This window comes from Pungitius pungitius, chromosome 3 (assembly GCF_949316345.1).
Source record: "Pungitius pungitius chromosome 3, fPunPun2.1, whole genome shotgun sequence".
NCBI classification, from domain to species: Eukaryota; Metazoa; Chordata; class Actinopteri; order Perciformes; family Gasterosteidae; genus Pungitius; species Pungitius pungitius.
In genome coordinates this window covers 5,635,634-5,650,358 of record NC_084902.1, presented here as the reverse complement: position 1 = coordinate 5,650,358, position 14,725 = coordinate 5,635,634, and the positions used below count along the sequence as shown (strand labels likewise).

The window sequence follows — 14,725 nt, the reverse complement described above, 5'->3', positions numbered from 1 at the left end:
AGGTGCGTCTTTGCTATCTCAGTTTCAGAGGGTGGTCCACCTGATGTCTCAGAGGTCGTGGCGGATTGCAGACTTGTTCCGCGCGGTGGTCCAGTTCTGTGAGCTACACGAGAAAGAGGAAGAGGAGGGTCGGCCTCTGTCCAGCCTGTTTGATTGGCTGTTGGAGACCCTGTAGGGGCCCCGAAGCCGCCGCCTACTGCAAAGCAAAAAGACACGTATTCGCTGACCCCTCGAACATCCCACGTGTTCCCAACCCGATCGCGTCTCATCACCCCAAATGTCTCCCACTGCAAGTTGAAAGCACAACACGATCCGCAAACTGTATGCACCTCAATCTGTCAATGGAAGTTGTGTTTAGTATCTTTTGGCAGCCATGGATGGACCAGTCTCCCTTTAACAAAAGCATGTTTCTATTTCCACAATCACCTCTCTAGTGAGACACACACACACACACACACACTTTTTTTTTTTTTTTTACAGATTCTCACAACCAAATGATTCCAAATCAACACACATGAAGCAAAGTACCAACAGAAGATAAGAAACTTAACTTCAGAATCACCTCGCTAGTGAGTCACATACACAAACAGGGCTACATGTTGCTATAGTTGGTTTTAACTGTTTCAGGTTTTATATATATATATATATATATATATGAAGTTAGATTCTCATACCTTCAATACCAACATAAGCCCAGAAAAAGTTGTTTCACCTCCTACTGACTTAAAAGTGCACATTTGCTTGACAAAAAGCGAAATGTCCATATCTGTGTTGTGTCCATCGGCCGACGTACCCACCTCTGTTGTGACTTTGAAATTCAGTTCTAAGTAAGTATGTTATCTTATTCCTGTTACTTTGGAACTGATTATTTTGGATAGCTGTGCTGTATATACTGTAGATTTGGAACTTCTGCACCTTGGAGTAGTGGACAGCTCTTTTTAGCTTTTACTATGTCAGGACGACGCAGTGAGGTTTGTAATGTCAAATTTGTACGTGAAATAGGTCTGTTCATTTCTCTACTGAGTGGTTCACTAGTGTTGGGGGAGGGGGATGAGGGGGAGGGGGGGGTAAGCACACAATTCAGCTGTAAACTGTCACGGTAGAACTGAATGTATTTATCTTTTGACATCAATAAATTGCTGTGATGTGAAATACCAGCACAGTTGATCACTTTGTAACATTCAGCAGAAAGGCAACTCAACACTTGAATGAACTGGTTATAAACTGGTTATAAACCAGCAGCTATGTTGATGGAAAAAACATCATTTTATTGTGCTTTCAGAAAACAATGTTTTGTGTGCATCGCAGATGCGTACAAACAGTGTAAACAAAAATATCAGAAGAAGTTGTTAGCTGATAATGGGCTCATGAAGGTGAGGCAGAATAGGCCGGTAGGCGTAGTTTTGAACTCAAACAGAGCGAGGTTTGTGTGTTCTGCTGCTCTAAGTCTGCATGCTAAGCTCAACTAATTGCCTCCTTATAGCCCTTTTTTTTTAGAACTCTCTTTTACCTCAAAGGGACTTCCACACAGTGATATACACATGGTGAACTGTTGTGTCCATGTACTGTATATGCCCCCCTCATCCTCTGAGGGGGTCAGTACCAGATCCGGCATGTGTTATCCTTGCTTCCTGCAGGAGAGCACAAACAAGAACAGGTGGCTGCAAAGAAGGACACAGCTTTTTTTTTTTTCTCCAAAATGTGTGTTTAATCGTTCCTGACGGCTGGGCGGAAGCAGTTCATTTGCTGCTCGCCTTACAGAGTGCATGGTCATCAGATGTATGAGTGGCTGTGTGTGTGTGTGTGTGTGTGTGTACCTGTAATGATAGTGTCCCCCTCGTAGTTGAAGACGCAGGAGAAGATCTCGTCGGTGTGCCCCTGCAGGACTTGTAGGCAGACTCCGGACTGAACGTCCCACAGACGGGCCGTCCTGTCGGAGCCGGCAGTCAGGATCCTGCTGCCTTGGGGGCTGAAACAGATCTGTCGGGGGTTTTATTCAGAGGTGTGTGTTACATGAGTCTAGGATCGTGAGCTGCAGGAGAGATGCTGGATAAGAGATGATACAGAAAAGATGAAAACTAATGGCAGGTGAGTTAGTTAAGAACACCTGATCGGCAACATTATTCCAGATGTCATTAACACTTGGGGGGGGGGGGGGGGGGGCGTAATATCTCCATAGTAAGAAGAACACACAATGTTTATGTAATGTGACATGGCCAGAGAAGAGAGACATTCAAGCTTTGCGAGAAATGAGGTCATAGTCACGCTTAAAAAGAATCATTGTAAAAGACATGTTCTGTTGGATCACAGATGTTTGTCCTCCATAATCTGATGAGATCTGATCTGATCCTGATGGAGCAAATTGAGATTCCTTCAAGACGTCTCTGAGATAACACGCTCACGAGACTCAGAGGGACCGGCTGACAATCCAGTAATAAGTAACCAGCCAAAGAAAAGCATGTTTGTGGTAAAGAGGCATCGAGGGAGGAGTAGAGTGTTAATACTGTAAAATGTCCCTCCTCCCTGCCAACGTATTACTGAGATCCTGATGTTTTAGTGAAGAGGGGTAACTTCTGAGCCCCTTGTACACAGAAACCCTCTGGGCCACAACCTGCAGGGCGCACACACACAAAGGCAAGGCAAGGACAATGGTACATTGGGAAAATCACTGGAGTGCGAGGTTCATGCAGGCTATAAATAAAACATACACACACAACTGATGCCACAGTTTGGCGGACTCAGATAATGTAGTGCACGTTCTTTTTGAGGGTGGCTGATTGCATGTGATGGCATGGGTGCAACATTCGGGGCGCGAGTTCAGAGGTTAATAATACGAGGCCAGACCCTGCTAATTCATGGTCAGACATGACATTTGCTACCTCAAAAGCATCCAGTAGCTCTACTGCAGCCCTACAACATGTCCTACTTGCAGAGTTGTACCATGTGACAGTCAGCACAAAACAGCCTGAAGCCTGAACTCCTGTCGCTCTACTTCAGCGTCACACTTTAGAGACCAATGTCCTACTTACAGTCATGGCCAGGAGAGATGTAGCTACACGCTGAGAAGGAGATGTGGAAACAGAAGAAGCAAAAGCTCATTCCCACTTGGAACTTGGCTGGTCAACAAAAAGTAAATGTTTCATACAACCAAAAACACGATTCTGAAGGAGGTGTTCATGAAAAGCAAAGCTCCTCACTCACTTCTGTGCTACAGCTTTTCACAATAACAAGCTAGAACACAAGAAACGATTTGTTACTTAAGAGAGACATGAAGTTAGAGCGACAGTTACCTTGGAGATCTCTCCATCATGGCCCTCCAGGGTCACAAGACACTGATGTGTGGTAGAACTGAACACTCTCGCTGTACCTGACAGACAAGGTTGGGCAGGGTTATTTGTGTACATATGACTATACGCATATACACAAACCAGCATCAACACAACAAATTAAAGTAATATGGAGCATGCGTCGCAACATTTCTTTAAATTAAATTATGTTTTTGTCATTTTCAGGGGAAAACTGGAGTGTGTATACACACACACACACACACACGTTATTTATTTATTTGATGTACGTGGATTACTTGTCTCACCATCGGCAGACGCGGAGGCAATGAGCTGGCCCCTCAGATCAAAACACACATCCAGCACCTCCTCTCTGTGCCCAGCCATGGTGGCCACACACTTCCCGCTGACTGCCTTCCACAACTGCATTTACATACATACAACACAAAACTCTCAGAGAATTAATTATACGTCAATACAAACAAGAGAAAAAAACACATTCCTGTTGATTGACGAGCAAAACAGCTGGACGCAGTTTTAAGTGCCTTTACTCTAACCATCTCCCCCAGGGGAGTACAGAGGGGTGGATGATTTGTCAGCGCATGACTCACCTTTGTAGAATTAACATATTAGGATTAAACATCTCCTTTGACGATGGAAAAACTTAGAGACAGCGAGTGGGAAACAGAAAAGAGTCTCGTGCTTTGCAATAGTTTTAAAATGCTAATGAATGTAATAAATAAATGGATAACAAAGTATTGCTAAATAATTGAAGCTGTGAAAAGACCTTTTGGCTTGCTGATAGGTTACCTTGCAGGTTTTGTCCATGGAGCCTGTGACTATGAGGGAGCAGTCCCAGTTAAACTGAACATTGCTGATCTCCCCTCCGTGACCGGTCAGAATGTGGACACGTCTGAGAAAGAAACAAAGGGCAGCAATGACTCACTTGTGCACTGATGTGTGCAAAATCGACTAGCGTGATGCCTTTCCTGCACAGAGTAAACGGTGACTCACATTCACAAATGCATTTGTGCGATGCAACGATAGTAAGCGTCTCTGACCTTCCTGAAGCCACATCCCATATTGCAACGGTGTGGTCAAAGGAGCCGGTGACCAGCTGATTTCCCACCGTGTTAAAGCACAGAGACAGGACCTCTGCAGTGTGACCCTGGATGACACGGAGAAGAGACAATTATCCCTTATGTTTCTCTCATTAAGTCCTTCTCTTTCTCCCCCTGTGTGGATGAATATGCACATCAAATATGCAACATGATTTATAAGAATAATACTGAACCGAGCCATTTCTTGAAATAAATAACGAGCATTAAGATTCTACGCGGCATTGACTCCTCTCAGCACTGTGGATTCTTGTTGGTGTGGAGTGCCGACAGAGCGGAGACACAGGCAAGCCACCAGTCACGCCGCAGACCCACGTGCAGTCTGCACATCAAAGGGAGCTCACTGTGCCCCCCCCCCCTCACCCCTCCTACCAGTAGCCTTATTAACAGGTGGCAGTAACATTCACCACCCGATCGTGGGTGGAAAAGAATCTAGCCATCGGCGGGGATAACAACGTTCCATTTAGGGATAATTACTCTCAGAAGTGAAAGACCTATTTTACTGAATGAATGCATTATTAATGAATGGATGTGAGCCATTTATTGGCGGAGGGGGGGGGGGGGGGGGAGGTATTGGGATGTAGGAGGTAAAAGTAAAGAATACTCACAGTCAGATTGGCCACCTCCTCCCCAGTCTCCACATCCCACAGCCTGGCAGTGGCATCCATGCTACCTGTGGCTACCAGTGTGCTCTGGGGGTTGAATGCCAGGCACACCTACATAAAGAACAAAAGAAAGTCTCTTTAAAAGTTGCAAGAAAGAAAAGAAAAAGAATGTGGTGGACAAAGTACTAGAAAATATGAGTTAAACTATGCATTTGAAGTACTCAGTTGGCCTTTGACCCTACTTTAAAGCAGCTGATCCTGAAGACTAAAAGTGTGCATGAATATTTAGTTTGTTCAGTAGTTTATAGCATACATCCAACACCATTAATTGATGGAATCATATATAGCTAAAACTGATGTCCATACATACTATTTCTGCCGTGTGACCGCAAAAGGTATGAAAACATTTGCCCGTCTCAGCGCACCACAGTTTGCACGTCTTGTCAAAGGAGCCGGTGGCAATCTTGTCTCTAAGTTTTGAAAGATAAAAAAGAAGAAAAAAAAAGAAACATACTCTCAAATAAAGCAACGGTCCTCTGATGCAATGACAAATGTGCTGCAACAGCTCATTACCCGTAGGGGTTGTTGAATGCAATTGCATAAACCACGTTCCTGTGGCCCTCCAGAGTGTGCACAGCGGTTCCTGAGGCTGTGTCCCAAACTCGACATGTCCTGTCATAGCTCCCCGTTATGAACCTGGAGAGTTCAGAGATAAAGAGAAACACAACAAACGACAATACATGGCTTTTCCTATTTCCCCAAAGTGAAGGACTTTCAGAGGAGGAGATATACCTACCGTGACCCTGATTTGTTAAAGGCAACATTTGTCAGCGGCAGTATGTGTGCTTTAAGGCTCTACAACAAAAAAGAACAGAGAAAGATTTAATGAAACCACCAAGGCTACTTCAATCATTAAGAATACTCTGACTTTGTTTTAAGAGGAAGACGTCTCCCCCCAGGCCAACTAGTGGTGGACGGATTTCTCTCCTTGTGCAGAAGTTTTAGACACAAGGAGAAAATATCTTCTGACTTACAGCCACATAACAAACCCAAAGGTCTGACCCGTTCTGTGGACCTACTAAAACAGGCCGGACCATCTGTTTTTAATCATGTTATTAGACAACCAGCATGCTTACTTGGCTTCTAATTCTAAGACTTCATAATCTAACCACTGCTGTCCTCTAGTGTCTTTTTGCAGCAGTGATTCATTTAATTACTTACCCTTTCCAATGATGTAAATAGCACTCATAAAGAGAACCGCTCGGGGAAGTAATAACCTGCTGCAATGAGCTGATATTGCCAAAAATGTCATCATCCAAAATATGTTCAGATGCCTGTGTAATTGAGTAAAACAGCTCTACAGAAATTAAAATCCGCTAACGGATCTAATCTTAGTCTTTTAATATAATGCACAATCTCTGTACCGATGAACATTATATGAACATTATACAAGGTAATGGAACATATGAATATCTTCAACAATGTGAGCTATTTCATTGAATTTGGATGCATTGTGTTCATGTAGTGATAAGGTGCCAGTGATGTAAGTATGAGTCCAGGGCCCGACCTTAGAGAAACAGAACCCGTGCTGGTCCTTGTGGCCCTGTTTCTGCTGAAGGCGAAGGATCAGCTGTTTGACCTGATCAGCCCGGGACTCTGTGACCAGAGGTTCTGACCGACGGATCTCTGCCAACAACTCATCTGGGTTTGTTCTGCATGGTGGGACAATAAATACATTTCTTTTTTAAACATAACATCTCCTGAAAGGGAACATTGGAAAAGTGATAATGAAAAAGTAATAAAAAATATTTTTGACTTTTGGCACATTTATGAATTTTGTAAGTAACATTTATTTAAAAAGTAATGTAAACGATAACAACTTAACAACAACCCCGACACCTCGCAGTGCATCGTAAGCCTGCAGCCCGGTTAGGATCAATGGTACTTTAAGTGTTTAATATCACATTCAACAGCAGTGGAAGTGTTGGTCGGGCGTTTCGGTGACGAACCATTAACCTTCTGTTGAATACCGAGGTCTCACGTAACTTTGCGGCTTAATGGAATCACAACGTTATCAACTGGTAATAAACATGACCCGACCCAGCTCACGCACTCGGGAGTCAAATCCAACAGGTCCATCGATTTGGTCTTCAATAATCCTTCTTTTTCGTATTCCAGGATTATCCCTGAGAGCAGAAAAATGAAAGAAGTTAACGTTAGCAAACATTATAGTTAGTGCTAAGCTAGCAGCAAGTTGTCAAAAGTTGAAAACATTCCTCTAAATCACTGGCATATTCCCGAAATATGACGTAATTTACGTCACAATTAGTTGAAATGAAAATAATTCACATTACCCGGTGGATAATATCTGAGAAGGAACCGCTTGAGTTTCATTTTAGCGTCACGTTGTTTATAAGCAATTCCGTATCGAACAATCGTCTCTGACATCCGCCATCAACAAACCGTTTCCACGACGACGGACGCACTCACGGCGCATGCGCAGTACCACCATCATCGGAGGAAACAGAAATAACCAAGCTCCAGGATGTTGGTGACTGCTCTTTCATTTTCTGCTTCTCCGCATTTTTACCGTGCGGGGCTTTGTTATGAGTCAGTGAAGTTTGAAAACACAGGAATACACAAGAAATACACAATAAAGACACGAGGAATACACAAGGAGTAAAAACAGCCAAATTCAGCTCAGTTGCTCGATGCTTTGTGAGATCATTAAACCCAAACTACAACATAAACTACCTTGGGTTTGGGTTTCATATGGTTAATACATACAGCTGTTTAAATATCTTATGCATACAGGTAGAGAATTGGTTCATCCCAGCAGCTTATAATTAATAAATGCCTTAACGCTGCAGAAGGGGAATCATCTTATTCCTGGGCATCTAATCCATCACATGCTGGCATCAAACTGAAGAAAGTCTTGTTTAACCACCTCCCAACGGTCCCTCGGTTTCATAACAGGTTGAAGTCTATTGCTCATAAACTGTGACTAAGACACGTGTTGATAACAAAGATTAGGACATGTGTGCGTGTATGTCCAAGCTACTATGAAACACTGATAGCCCCAAGGAGGAAGTCCAGGAAAGCCTGACTTCCTCCACAGAAGAAGCGTCTCAGGCAGTGCTTCTGTAACAATTTAAACTAAGGACATCTCCCTGGGGAATTCCTTGGAAGTGAAGGTATGGGCTGTTTTGCCAAACTGAGGTCGTCCAGCTGGGCTTACCCAACGGCTGTCCTGTCTCTCTATGGGTTCTTTGCTAACTGCAGAGTAGCGGAGCCCTTCCTCACGCCTTACCTCATCGGACCGAACAAGAACATCTCGGGAGAAGTGGTAAGCTGGTCAGACAAATACTTTTATGTTATGAAATTCTACCATGGAGATCTTTCATTAGGAGCTCTAGTGTATTGATTTTGTCACTGACACATGAGACACATGATGAGATTGTAGTTTCCCACAGGTGACTAACTACCTGTTCCCTATCTGGACGTACTCCTACCTGGCCTTCCTCGTCCCCGTCTTCCTGCTGACTGACCTGCTGAGGCACAAGCCCCTCATTGTGGTGCAGGGGTTCTTCCTGGTCACCAACTATGTCCTGCTCTGCTTTGCCCCGGGTCTGCCTGCTATGGTCGTCCTTCAGGTCCACTGAAAAAAACGACTAAATGAATTGGTTTGAAAAGAGTTGCATTGTATAAATGTTTTCGTATTATTCAGAATCATCAAGGCTGCAGCACTTGTGATCCTGAGATGCAGATGAAGTTCTATACGCTACATACTACAATCCTAACATTGACAGATATAACTAAAGGATAACTGCGAAATATTGCATTACGTTATGCATTACTTGTACGAGGCACTCTCTTTGAAACCATTCCATCCCACCAACAGGTCAACTATGCCGTGGTGGCTTCCACAGAGGTGGCCTACTTTTCCTACATTTACACTGTGATTCCAGTTGAGAGTTACCAAAGGGCCACCGGTTACCTGCGAAGTGCAATGCTGGCTGGATATACATTCGGCGCCAGCTTGGCCCAAGTGCTGGTCTCCCTGGCAGGTAGAGAACAACGAAAGAACGCCCTTTAAGAGAGAAAATCTCCGATGTGAGCAAACACTGACAGAGTTTGCCCTCCGAATCAACAGGAATAGACTACTTCTACCTCAATGCGATCACTCTGGGGATTCAAAGCACGGCTTTCCTCATCTCCTTCGGGCTGCCCATGCCCCAGCGGAGCCTCTTCTTCAAAGCGGAGAAGGATGGGACCTCTGGAGGGGACGGGCCCGAGGAGGAGAAGGATGGGGCCGGCTCGGGGGAAGCGAACGCGCGGCGTCGTGGCGCTGCTGGCTGGCGCACCGGGGGCAACGTGGCCACCGCGGGCCTTCTGCTTTGGCAGAGCTTCAGGGATTCCTATTCCTCCAGGCATCTAGTTTACCCGTCAACACGCACACAGCTACTGCACATTTCATCCCTCACCCTAGTTCAACGCATCTCGTTGTAACAAATGAGCAAATCAGAAAAGGATTCATTGTGGTGTTTTTGACCTGTAATGTATTTAAAAAGTACTCTTAACCGTAGGACATTCCCGCTAATTGCTTCACGGTTTCATTAATGACCTCCAACGCAGGAGCGTGATCTACTGGTCCCTGTGGTGGGCTCTGGCCACAGCTGGCTACGTGCAGGTTTTCAACTACATCCAGCTCATGTGGGATCACATAGAACCGTCTGCCTCCTCATCCATCTACAACGGAGGCGTAGAAGCGGCGTGCTCCCTTGTGGGTAAGACGTAACAGAGAATGTAATACAGAAAGGAAACATTTTTGCGGTTCCCAGTTCTGATGAAATTACACTCGAGTTACTGCAGTATCACAATACACGGTTCTGAAAGCATAAGGCCGGTACATTTTTCTTTCTGTCAACATATCCCGTGAAATCCTAATAACAGAATCATAAAGATCACCAGCTTCAAATGAAATACTAGCTAACAGGAATAGTATTGTGTAAACAGAATATATCACTCATAAACTTTTTCACCCTTTAACTTCACAGAGGAACAGAGAACAAAATGATTGTTCAAGGAGTTGAATTACTACAGGGGGATGCTTACACAACACAAATGTAACACAGGTATCAAAGGCTGATGGCACATATAAAAACCTGCAATTAAAAGAAAACAAACATGCTATTCCTTGTTACACGGCATACTGGATTCAATGGAAAATGTGTATTAGTTTTAAGAGGGAATAGCAGCATCGTGGCCCTGTTGGCTTCCACTCAACCTGGGTTAGGGTGCAAAGAAGTTTGGGGTGCTAATAATAAATAAAATACATCCTCAGATCACTGCTGATACTTGATTCCAGGAGATGAGTTTAAAGTGATTCATCATAAAACACCAGCAGAAAATAAAAGCTTTGTTCAGAAGACAGAAATGTTGTTGGGAATAAATAATGTATCACGACTCAGCGGAGGATGTGTCGGACGAAGCCCTTCATCTTTTTTCCGTTTTTCTAACACGGGCCAGGTGCTGCAGCGGCGTTCTCCGTGGGCCACATCCAGGTGGCGTGGGCCGTGTGGGGCGAGCTGGCGTTGGGCTTGTTCTCAGCCGTGGGGACGGGCGCCGTGTTTCTGATGGCGCTCACCAGCAGCATCTGGGCATGTTATGCTGGTTACGTCATATTCAAGTCCTGCTATATGTTGCTCATCACCATCACCACGTGAGTTTTTTTTTTTTTTTCGAAACCACCCACGTCTGTAGATGGATGAACAACACAGAAAGAAGCTTGATGAAACAAACTCAAGTCCTCAGATTACTTTGGCATAAACATGCAGCACGGTTCTCTCAGAAAAGATTAGCATCTTATTCGTTTTAGATTTCAGATTGCTTCCAACCTCTCCATGGAGTGCTATGCCTTGACGTTCGGGATCAACACCTTCGTGGCCCTTCTGGTGCAGACGATTCTGACGTTCACGGTTGTTGATGAAGCTGCTCTGGGGCTGGACATCGTGACGCAGGTACGTTCATACACAGCGTTCGTTTATCCATTCAATTAAAACGGCAGAACACCGAGAGTTCACTCACAATCGTGTTTTCTTTTCGATAACAAAAGCTCCATATGTGTGGAAAGAGGGACACCTGGTGGATCTCACTCACGATTACACGCAGTGAGCTTTAATAAAGACGGATTCAGATTAAAACCGTAACGTTGAGGTTGGTTTCTCTGCAGTTCATCGTCTACGGCAGCTACTACGCCACCATCTCTGTGCTCTTTCTGATCCGAGGGACCTACACTGCGTGTGTTAACCAACGCAGTCCTGAGCGCACGGGAACCACGGAACCAGAGTCCAGTGGGGAGGTTCTCCCTGCTGAGCGTTTCTGACCAACATCTACGCAGGTGTTTTTTTTTTGTGGTTCCATGATACCAAATGAGAAGGATCCGTTTGTTTTTGAGGAATTAAATAATCACCCTTCACAGTGGCGGCTCTAGACTTTTTAAAATGGGGGGCAGAGGGCCCTGTGTGATCGAAGAATGACACGTACCTCAGGAGGCAGAGCGGTCACCCACCCATCAGGAGGTTGGCGCTGCTGAACCTGCTGAACCATTTCTCTTGATGAGCAGGTGACACCCTGTATGGCAGCTTCTGCCACCAGTGTGTCAGTGTGTGTGAGTGAGAGAGAGAGAGAATGGCTGCCTTATTGCACAGTGCTTTGAGTGTTCCTGCTAATGCGTCTTATGAATGCTGACAATTTAACACTATTATAGCCTTGGATCGACAAAAGACTAATGATGAATACTTCTTTGGTGCCAATGCCCCCCACTGCCATCACACCTTCTCTGGGAACACATTTTTTGTTTAGGCTTTACAATTATTTGTCTTCACAAGAATTTGAGAAAGCATTAGTGAAGAACATTAAAGTCATGTGAATTGTCCCGTTTCGTCGCGTCGTCTCATTTGTGACACGTGTCGGCCTGACCTGGACCTTAAACCGCTGCTCTTTGGGTCGGGTTGTTGATTGACGAAACAGGCTGGATAGTTAAGACATCCAACAGGGGTGCGAGGTCGGAGACAGCAGCACGCAGGAGGGACAGAGACATTCACGCCGGGGACGAAGGAGGACAGAAGATGGAGGCACTGGGAAGGTGGCGGGCGGACTGGAGGTATCCCACCGCCCTGCTGTGCATTTACGGATTCTTCAGCACAGTTAAACCCCTGGAGCCTTTCCTTACCCTGTATTTGACGGGACCAGACAAGAATCTGACAACAGAGCAGGTATTAACACAAATGAGTCGATTACTTGAATATTTGGTTCATGAATCAGAAAGATAAAACAATCTTAAAAAGGAGAGATCACAGCTGAGTAAGTAAAGTTTTTAGGCTTCGATACTCAAAACCAAAGGGCTTAATTTACTAACTCATTGGTGCTTGAAGAAACTACACGTTTAGTCGTTATATAATAACAGAGTTGCTGACTAACGAGATAAATACTCTAATAATCTTATCCCTTGAGTGGTAAAAAGCCCATCACGATTATAAAACCGTTGATTTATTGCTACGGGGGAAAGGCGGATCAATAGCTCATTGCTCTTATCTGTTGTGGGTTTTTTTTTTTTGTCCTCCTCAGGTGAACAACCAGATCTTCCCGGTGTGGACGTACTCCTACCTCTCCGTGCTGGTGCCAGTGTTCCTGCTGACCGACTGGCTGCGTTACAAGCCCGTGGTGGTGTTCCAGGCCGCCACCCTCCTCGTCACCACGGCGACGCTGCTGTGGCTGCGGAGCGTGGCGGCCATGCAGGCCATGCAGTTCTTCTACGGGGTGGTGACGGCCAGCGAGGTGGCCTACTTCTCCTACATCTACAGGTCACGCTGGGCCCGCTGTACGGGGTTTGAAAGAAAAAAGAAGTGGGATTTAGAATGAATTTTTCCCTTTTTTCTTCTCCACAGCGTCGTGGATCCAAAGAGGTACCGCAAGGCCACGTCTTACAGCCGCAGCGTCCAGCTGCTGGGGTACACGGTGGGCTCCGTGCTGGGCCAGCTGCTGCTCAGCTTGGAGCTCATGTCCTTTAACGGCATCCTGGCGCTCACCCTGGCTCTCACGGCCGCGGCTCTTCTGGCGTCCTGCCTCCTGCCGATGCCGCGCCGCAGCATGTTCTTCCACCGCGGGGCCCCCGCGGAGGGGAAAGGGCCGCAGGCGGAGGGCCTCGAGGAGCCCGACGGCGGGAGGAGATGCAGCCAAGCGCTCCTCCAGCTGTGGAGGGACTTCCGCCAGTGCTACTCCTCCAGGCGGCTGCTCTACTGGTCAGTGTGGTGGGCGATGGCCACGTGCGGCTACAACCAGACGACCAACTACGTCCAGGTGAGCCGGGAAGACATTGACACGGACGATTTCACGTTGCGCGGATTCATCAAGTGATCACCTGAAGGAGCCCTGCGACGTGACCCCGCAGGTGCTGTGGGAGCACGTGCAGCCGTCTCAGAACTTCAGCATGTACAACGGAGGCGTGGAGGCGGTGTCCAACCTGTTGGGTGAGCGACCAGAGCACAGATTGGACTCCAGAGGCGTTTGGTGATTACATATTAAAGCCCCATTGGACGGTGTGTCTGCAGGTGCAGCGACAGCCTACGGCATCGGCTTCACCGAGGTGAGATGGGAGCAGTGGGGAGAGCTGGCCCTGGGGGGCTTCTCTGGACTCGGGGCAGGAGCGCTCTTCCTCATGACCTTCACAGGCAGCATCTGGGTCTGCTACACTGGTTATGTCGTCTTCAAGTGCCTGTACATGCTTTTGATAACGATAGCCATGTAAGAGCGAGCGTGACTCACACCCATTGTAGTGAAGGCAGTTCGGGTAGAAGAGCATTTAAATAAACTACTTCTGAGCAGGTACCAGATCGCGGCTGACCTGTCCATGGAGCGATATGCCCTGGTCTTTGGCGCCAACAACTTCGGAGCGCTGGCTCTCCAGACGGTCATCACGTCCGTGGTGGTCGACAGTGGAGGACTGGGCCTGAGCATCATTCCTCAGGTGAGGAGTCGGATCACTTTAGAATCTTCTGCGAATGCCGTAGGAAGGCTTTGTATGTCGGCTCATCGGTAAATGTTGTTGTCTTTGCAGTTCACCGTATACGCCAGCTACTTCGCCGTCATAGCGGTTGTCTTTTCACTTCGCGGATTGTTTACCATTTGGAGAAGCAACAAGTCCCACGATTCGACCTCTGCAGTCAAAGAAGAACCTCCAGACTCTGAGGAACACAGGTTCTGAAAACGAGGTCGACCCGCTGAGATCATCACTGCTTTTGGTGCCCATCGTCTCCAAATTAAAAAAACAAAAAGCTCCAAATTACAGACTGCAACACTATGAATATAAATCTTTTTTTTTTTAATATATACAAAACAAATATACAAGATTCTCCATACATCAATATAAATGAACGGTTTAGTCTTTGTTTTCTTACTTAAAATTCCTTTTAATATATATTTATATATACTGTATATATATATACACATTAACTTAAAATTCTCTAATAGCCAAGTTTTTTTCATGTAATTAAGCCATTCTCTTTACTCACTGATGGACTCAGGCAGCATTGTGACCCGGGCTTCTGTGAGCAGGACATGGGACGGCCAGAGAACCGAGCCCCCACCATAATGCAGAGGTCGCTTCATCTCTTGCCAACAGAATAGGCTTCTCCCCCCTCCCCCCCCGCCCCCCATT

The 14,725-nt window shown here is 46.0% G+C and overlaps 4 protein-coding genes across 7 annotated transcripts in view; 3 read left to right on the top strand and 1 right to left on the bottom strand.

Moving 5' to 3' along the window:
- The window catches only part of sphkap (SPHK1 interactor, AKAP domain containing), a 55,794-nt gene extending 55,319 nt beyond the window's left edge, over nt 1-475 (top strand). For all 3 annotated transcript variants that reach the window (XM_037489386.2, XM_037489557.2, XM_037489472.2), the window contains one exon: nt 23-475. In XM_037489386.2, the coding sequence (XP_037345283.2) occupies nt 23-175 (153 nt within the window). In that variant the 3' untranslated portion in view covers nt 176-475. The remainder of the gene's footprint in view (nt 1-22) is intronic.
- A 223-nt stretch (nt 476-698) lies between these two features.
- Nucleotides 699-7,481, bottom strand: daw1 (dynein assembly factor with WDR repeat domains 1). 2 transcript variants are annotated; one of them, XM_037489752.2, is made up of 14 exons: nt 7,362-7,481; nt 7,121-7,193; nt 6,575-6,719; nt 5,804-5,862; nt 5,581-5,703; nt 5,378-5,477; nt 5,011-5,118; nt 4,346-4,452; nt 4,095-4,197; nt 3,593-3,707; nt 3,291-3,367; nt 3,030-3,059; nt 1,818-1,980; nt 699-1,631 (listed from the first exon to the last, which is right to left on the bottom strand). In XM_037489752.2, the coding sequence occupies exons 1-14, from the start codon at nt 7,453-7,455 to the stop codon at nt 1,597-1,599; spliced, it is 1,332 nt and encodes a 443-aa protein (XP_037345649.2). In that variant the 5' UTR covers nt 7,456-7,481; the 3' UTR covers nt 699-1,596. The 2 variants fall into 2 exon arrangements, with proteins under 2 accessions (XP_037345649.2, XP_037345733.2); XM_037489836.2 differs by lacking the exon at nt 3,030-3,059.
- Nucleotides 7,482-8,052: 571 nt separating this feature from the next.
- On the top strand, nt 8,053-11,405 carry slc19a3b (solute carrier family 19 member 3b). Its single transcript, XM_062561112.1, has 8 exons — nt 8,053-8,353; nt 8,481-8,660; nt 8,909-9,074; nt 9,161-9,452; nt 9,646-9,794; nt 10,537-10,729; nt 10,886-11,027; nt 11,240-11,405. The coding sequence occupies exons 1-8, from the start codon at nt 8,204-8,206 to the stop codon at nt 11,390-11,392; spliced, it is 1,425 nt and encodes a 474-aa protein (XP_062417096.1). The 5' UTR covers nt 8,053-8,203; the 3' UTR covers nt 11,393-11,405.
- Nucleotides 11,406-11,539: 134 nt separating this feature from the next.
- On the top strand, nt 11,540-14,272 carry slc19a3a (solute carrier family 19 member 3a). The gene is made up of 8 exons (XM_037461567.2): nt 11,540-11,632; nt 12,040-12,284; nt 12,637-12,872; nt 12,957-13,368; nt 13,460-13,538; nt 13,620-13,812; nt 13,894-14,035; nt 14,126-14,272. The coding sequence occupies exons 2-8, from the start codon at nt 12,138-12,140 to the stop codon at nt 14,270-14,272; spliced, it is 1,356 nt and encodes a 451-aa protein (XP_037317464.2). The 5' UTR covers nt 11,540-11,632; nt 12,040-12,137.
- Nucleotides 14,273-14,725: the final 453 nt, after the last annotated feature.

Bases quoted from the DNA above. Each gene is read 5' to 3' on its own strand.
- daw1 (XM_037489752.2), bottom strand. From the start codon at position 7,455: ATGTCAGAGACGATTGTTCGATACGGAATTGCTTATAAACAACGTGAC. The intron at 5,863-6,574 runs GTCGGGCCCTGG...TTTTTGTTGTAG, and splicing joins ACGGGTTCTGTTTCTCTAAG to AGCCTTAAAGCACACATACT. The intron at 5,478-5,580 runs GTAATGAGCTGT...TTCAAAACTTAG, and splicing joins GCATTCAACAACCCCTACGG to AGACAAGATTGCCACCGGCT.
- slc19a3b (XM_062561112.1), top strand. From the start codon at position 8,204: ATGGGCTGTTTTGCCAAACTGAGGTCGTCCAGCTGGGCTTACCCAACG. The intron at 9,453-9,645 runs GTCAACACGCAC...CCAACGCAGGAG, and splicing joins TCCAGGCATCTAGTTTACCC to CGTGATCTACTGGTCCCTGT. The intron at 10,730-10,885 runs GTGAGTTTTTTT...TATTCGTTTTAG, and splicing joins TTGCTCATCACCATCACCAC to ATTTCAGATTGCTTCCAACC.
- slc19a3a (XM_037461567.2), top strand. From the start codon at position 12,138: ATGGAGGCACTGGGAAGGTGGCGGGCGGACTGGAGGTATCCCACCGCC. The intron at 13,369-13,459 runs GTGAGCCGGGAA...GTGACCCCGCAG, and splicing joins AGACGACCAACTACGTCCAG to GTGCTGTGGGAGCACGTGCA. The intron at 13,539-13,619 runs GTGAGCGACCAG...GTGTGTCTGCAG, and splicing joins GGCGGTGTCCAACCTGTTGG to GTGCAGCGACAGCCTACGGC.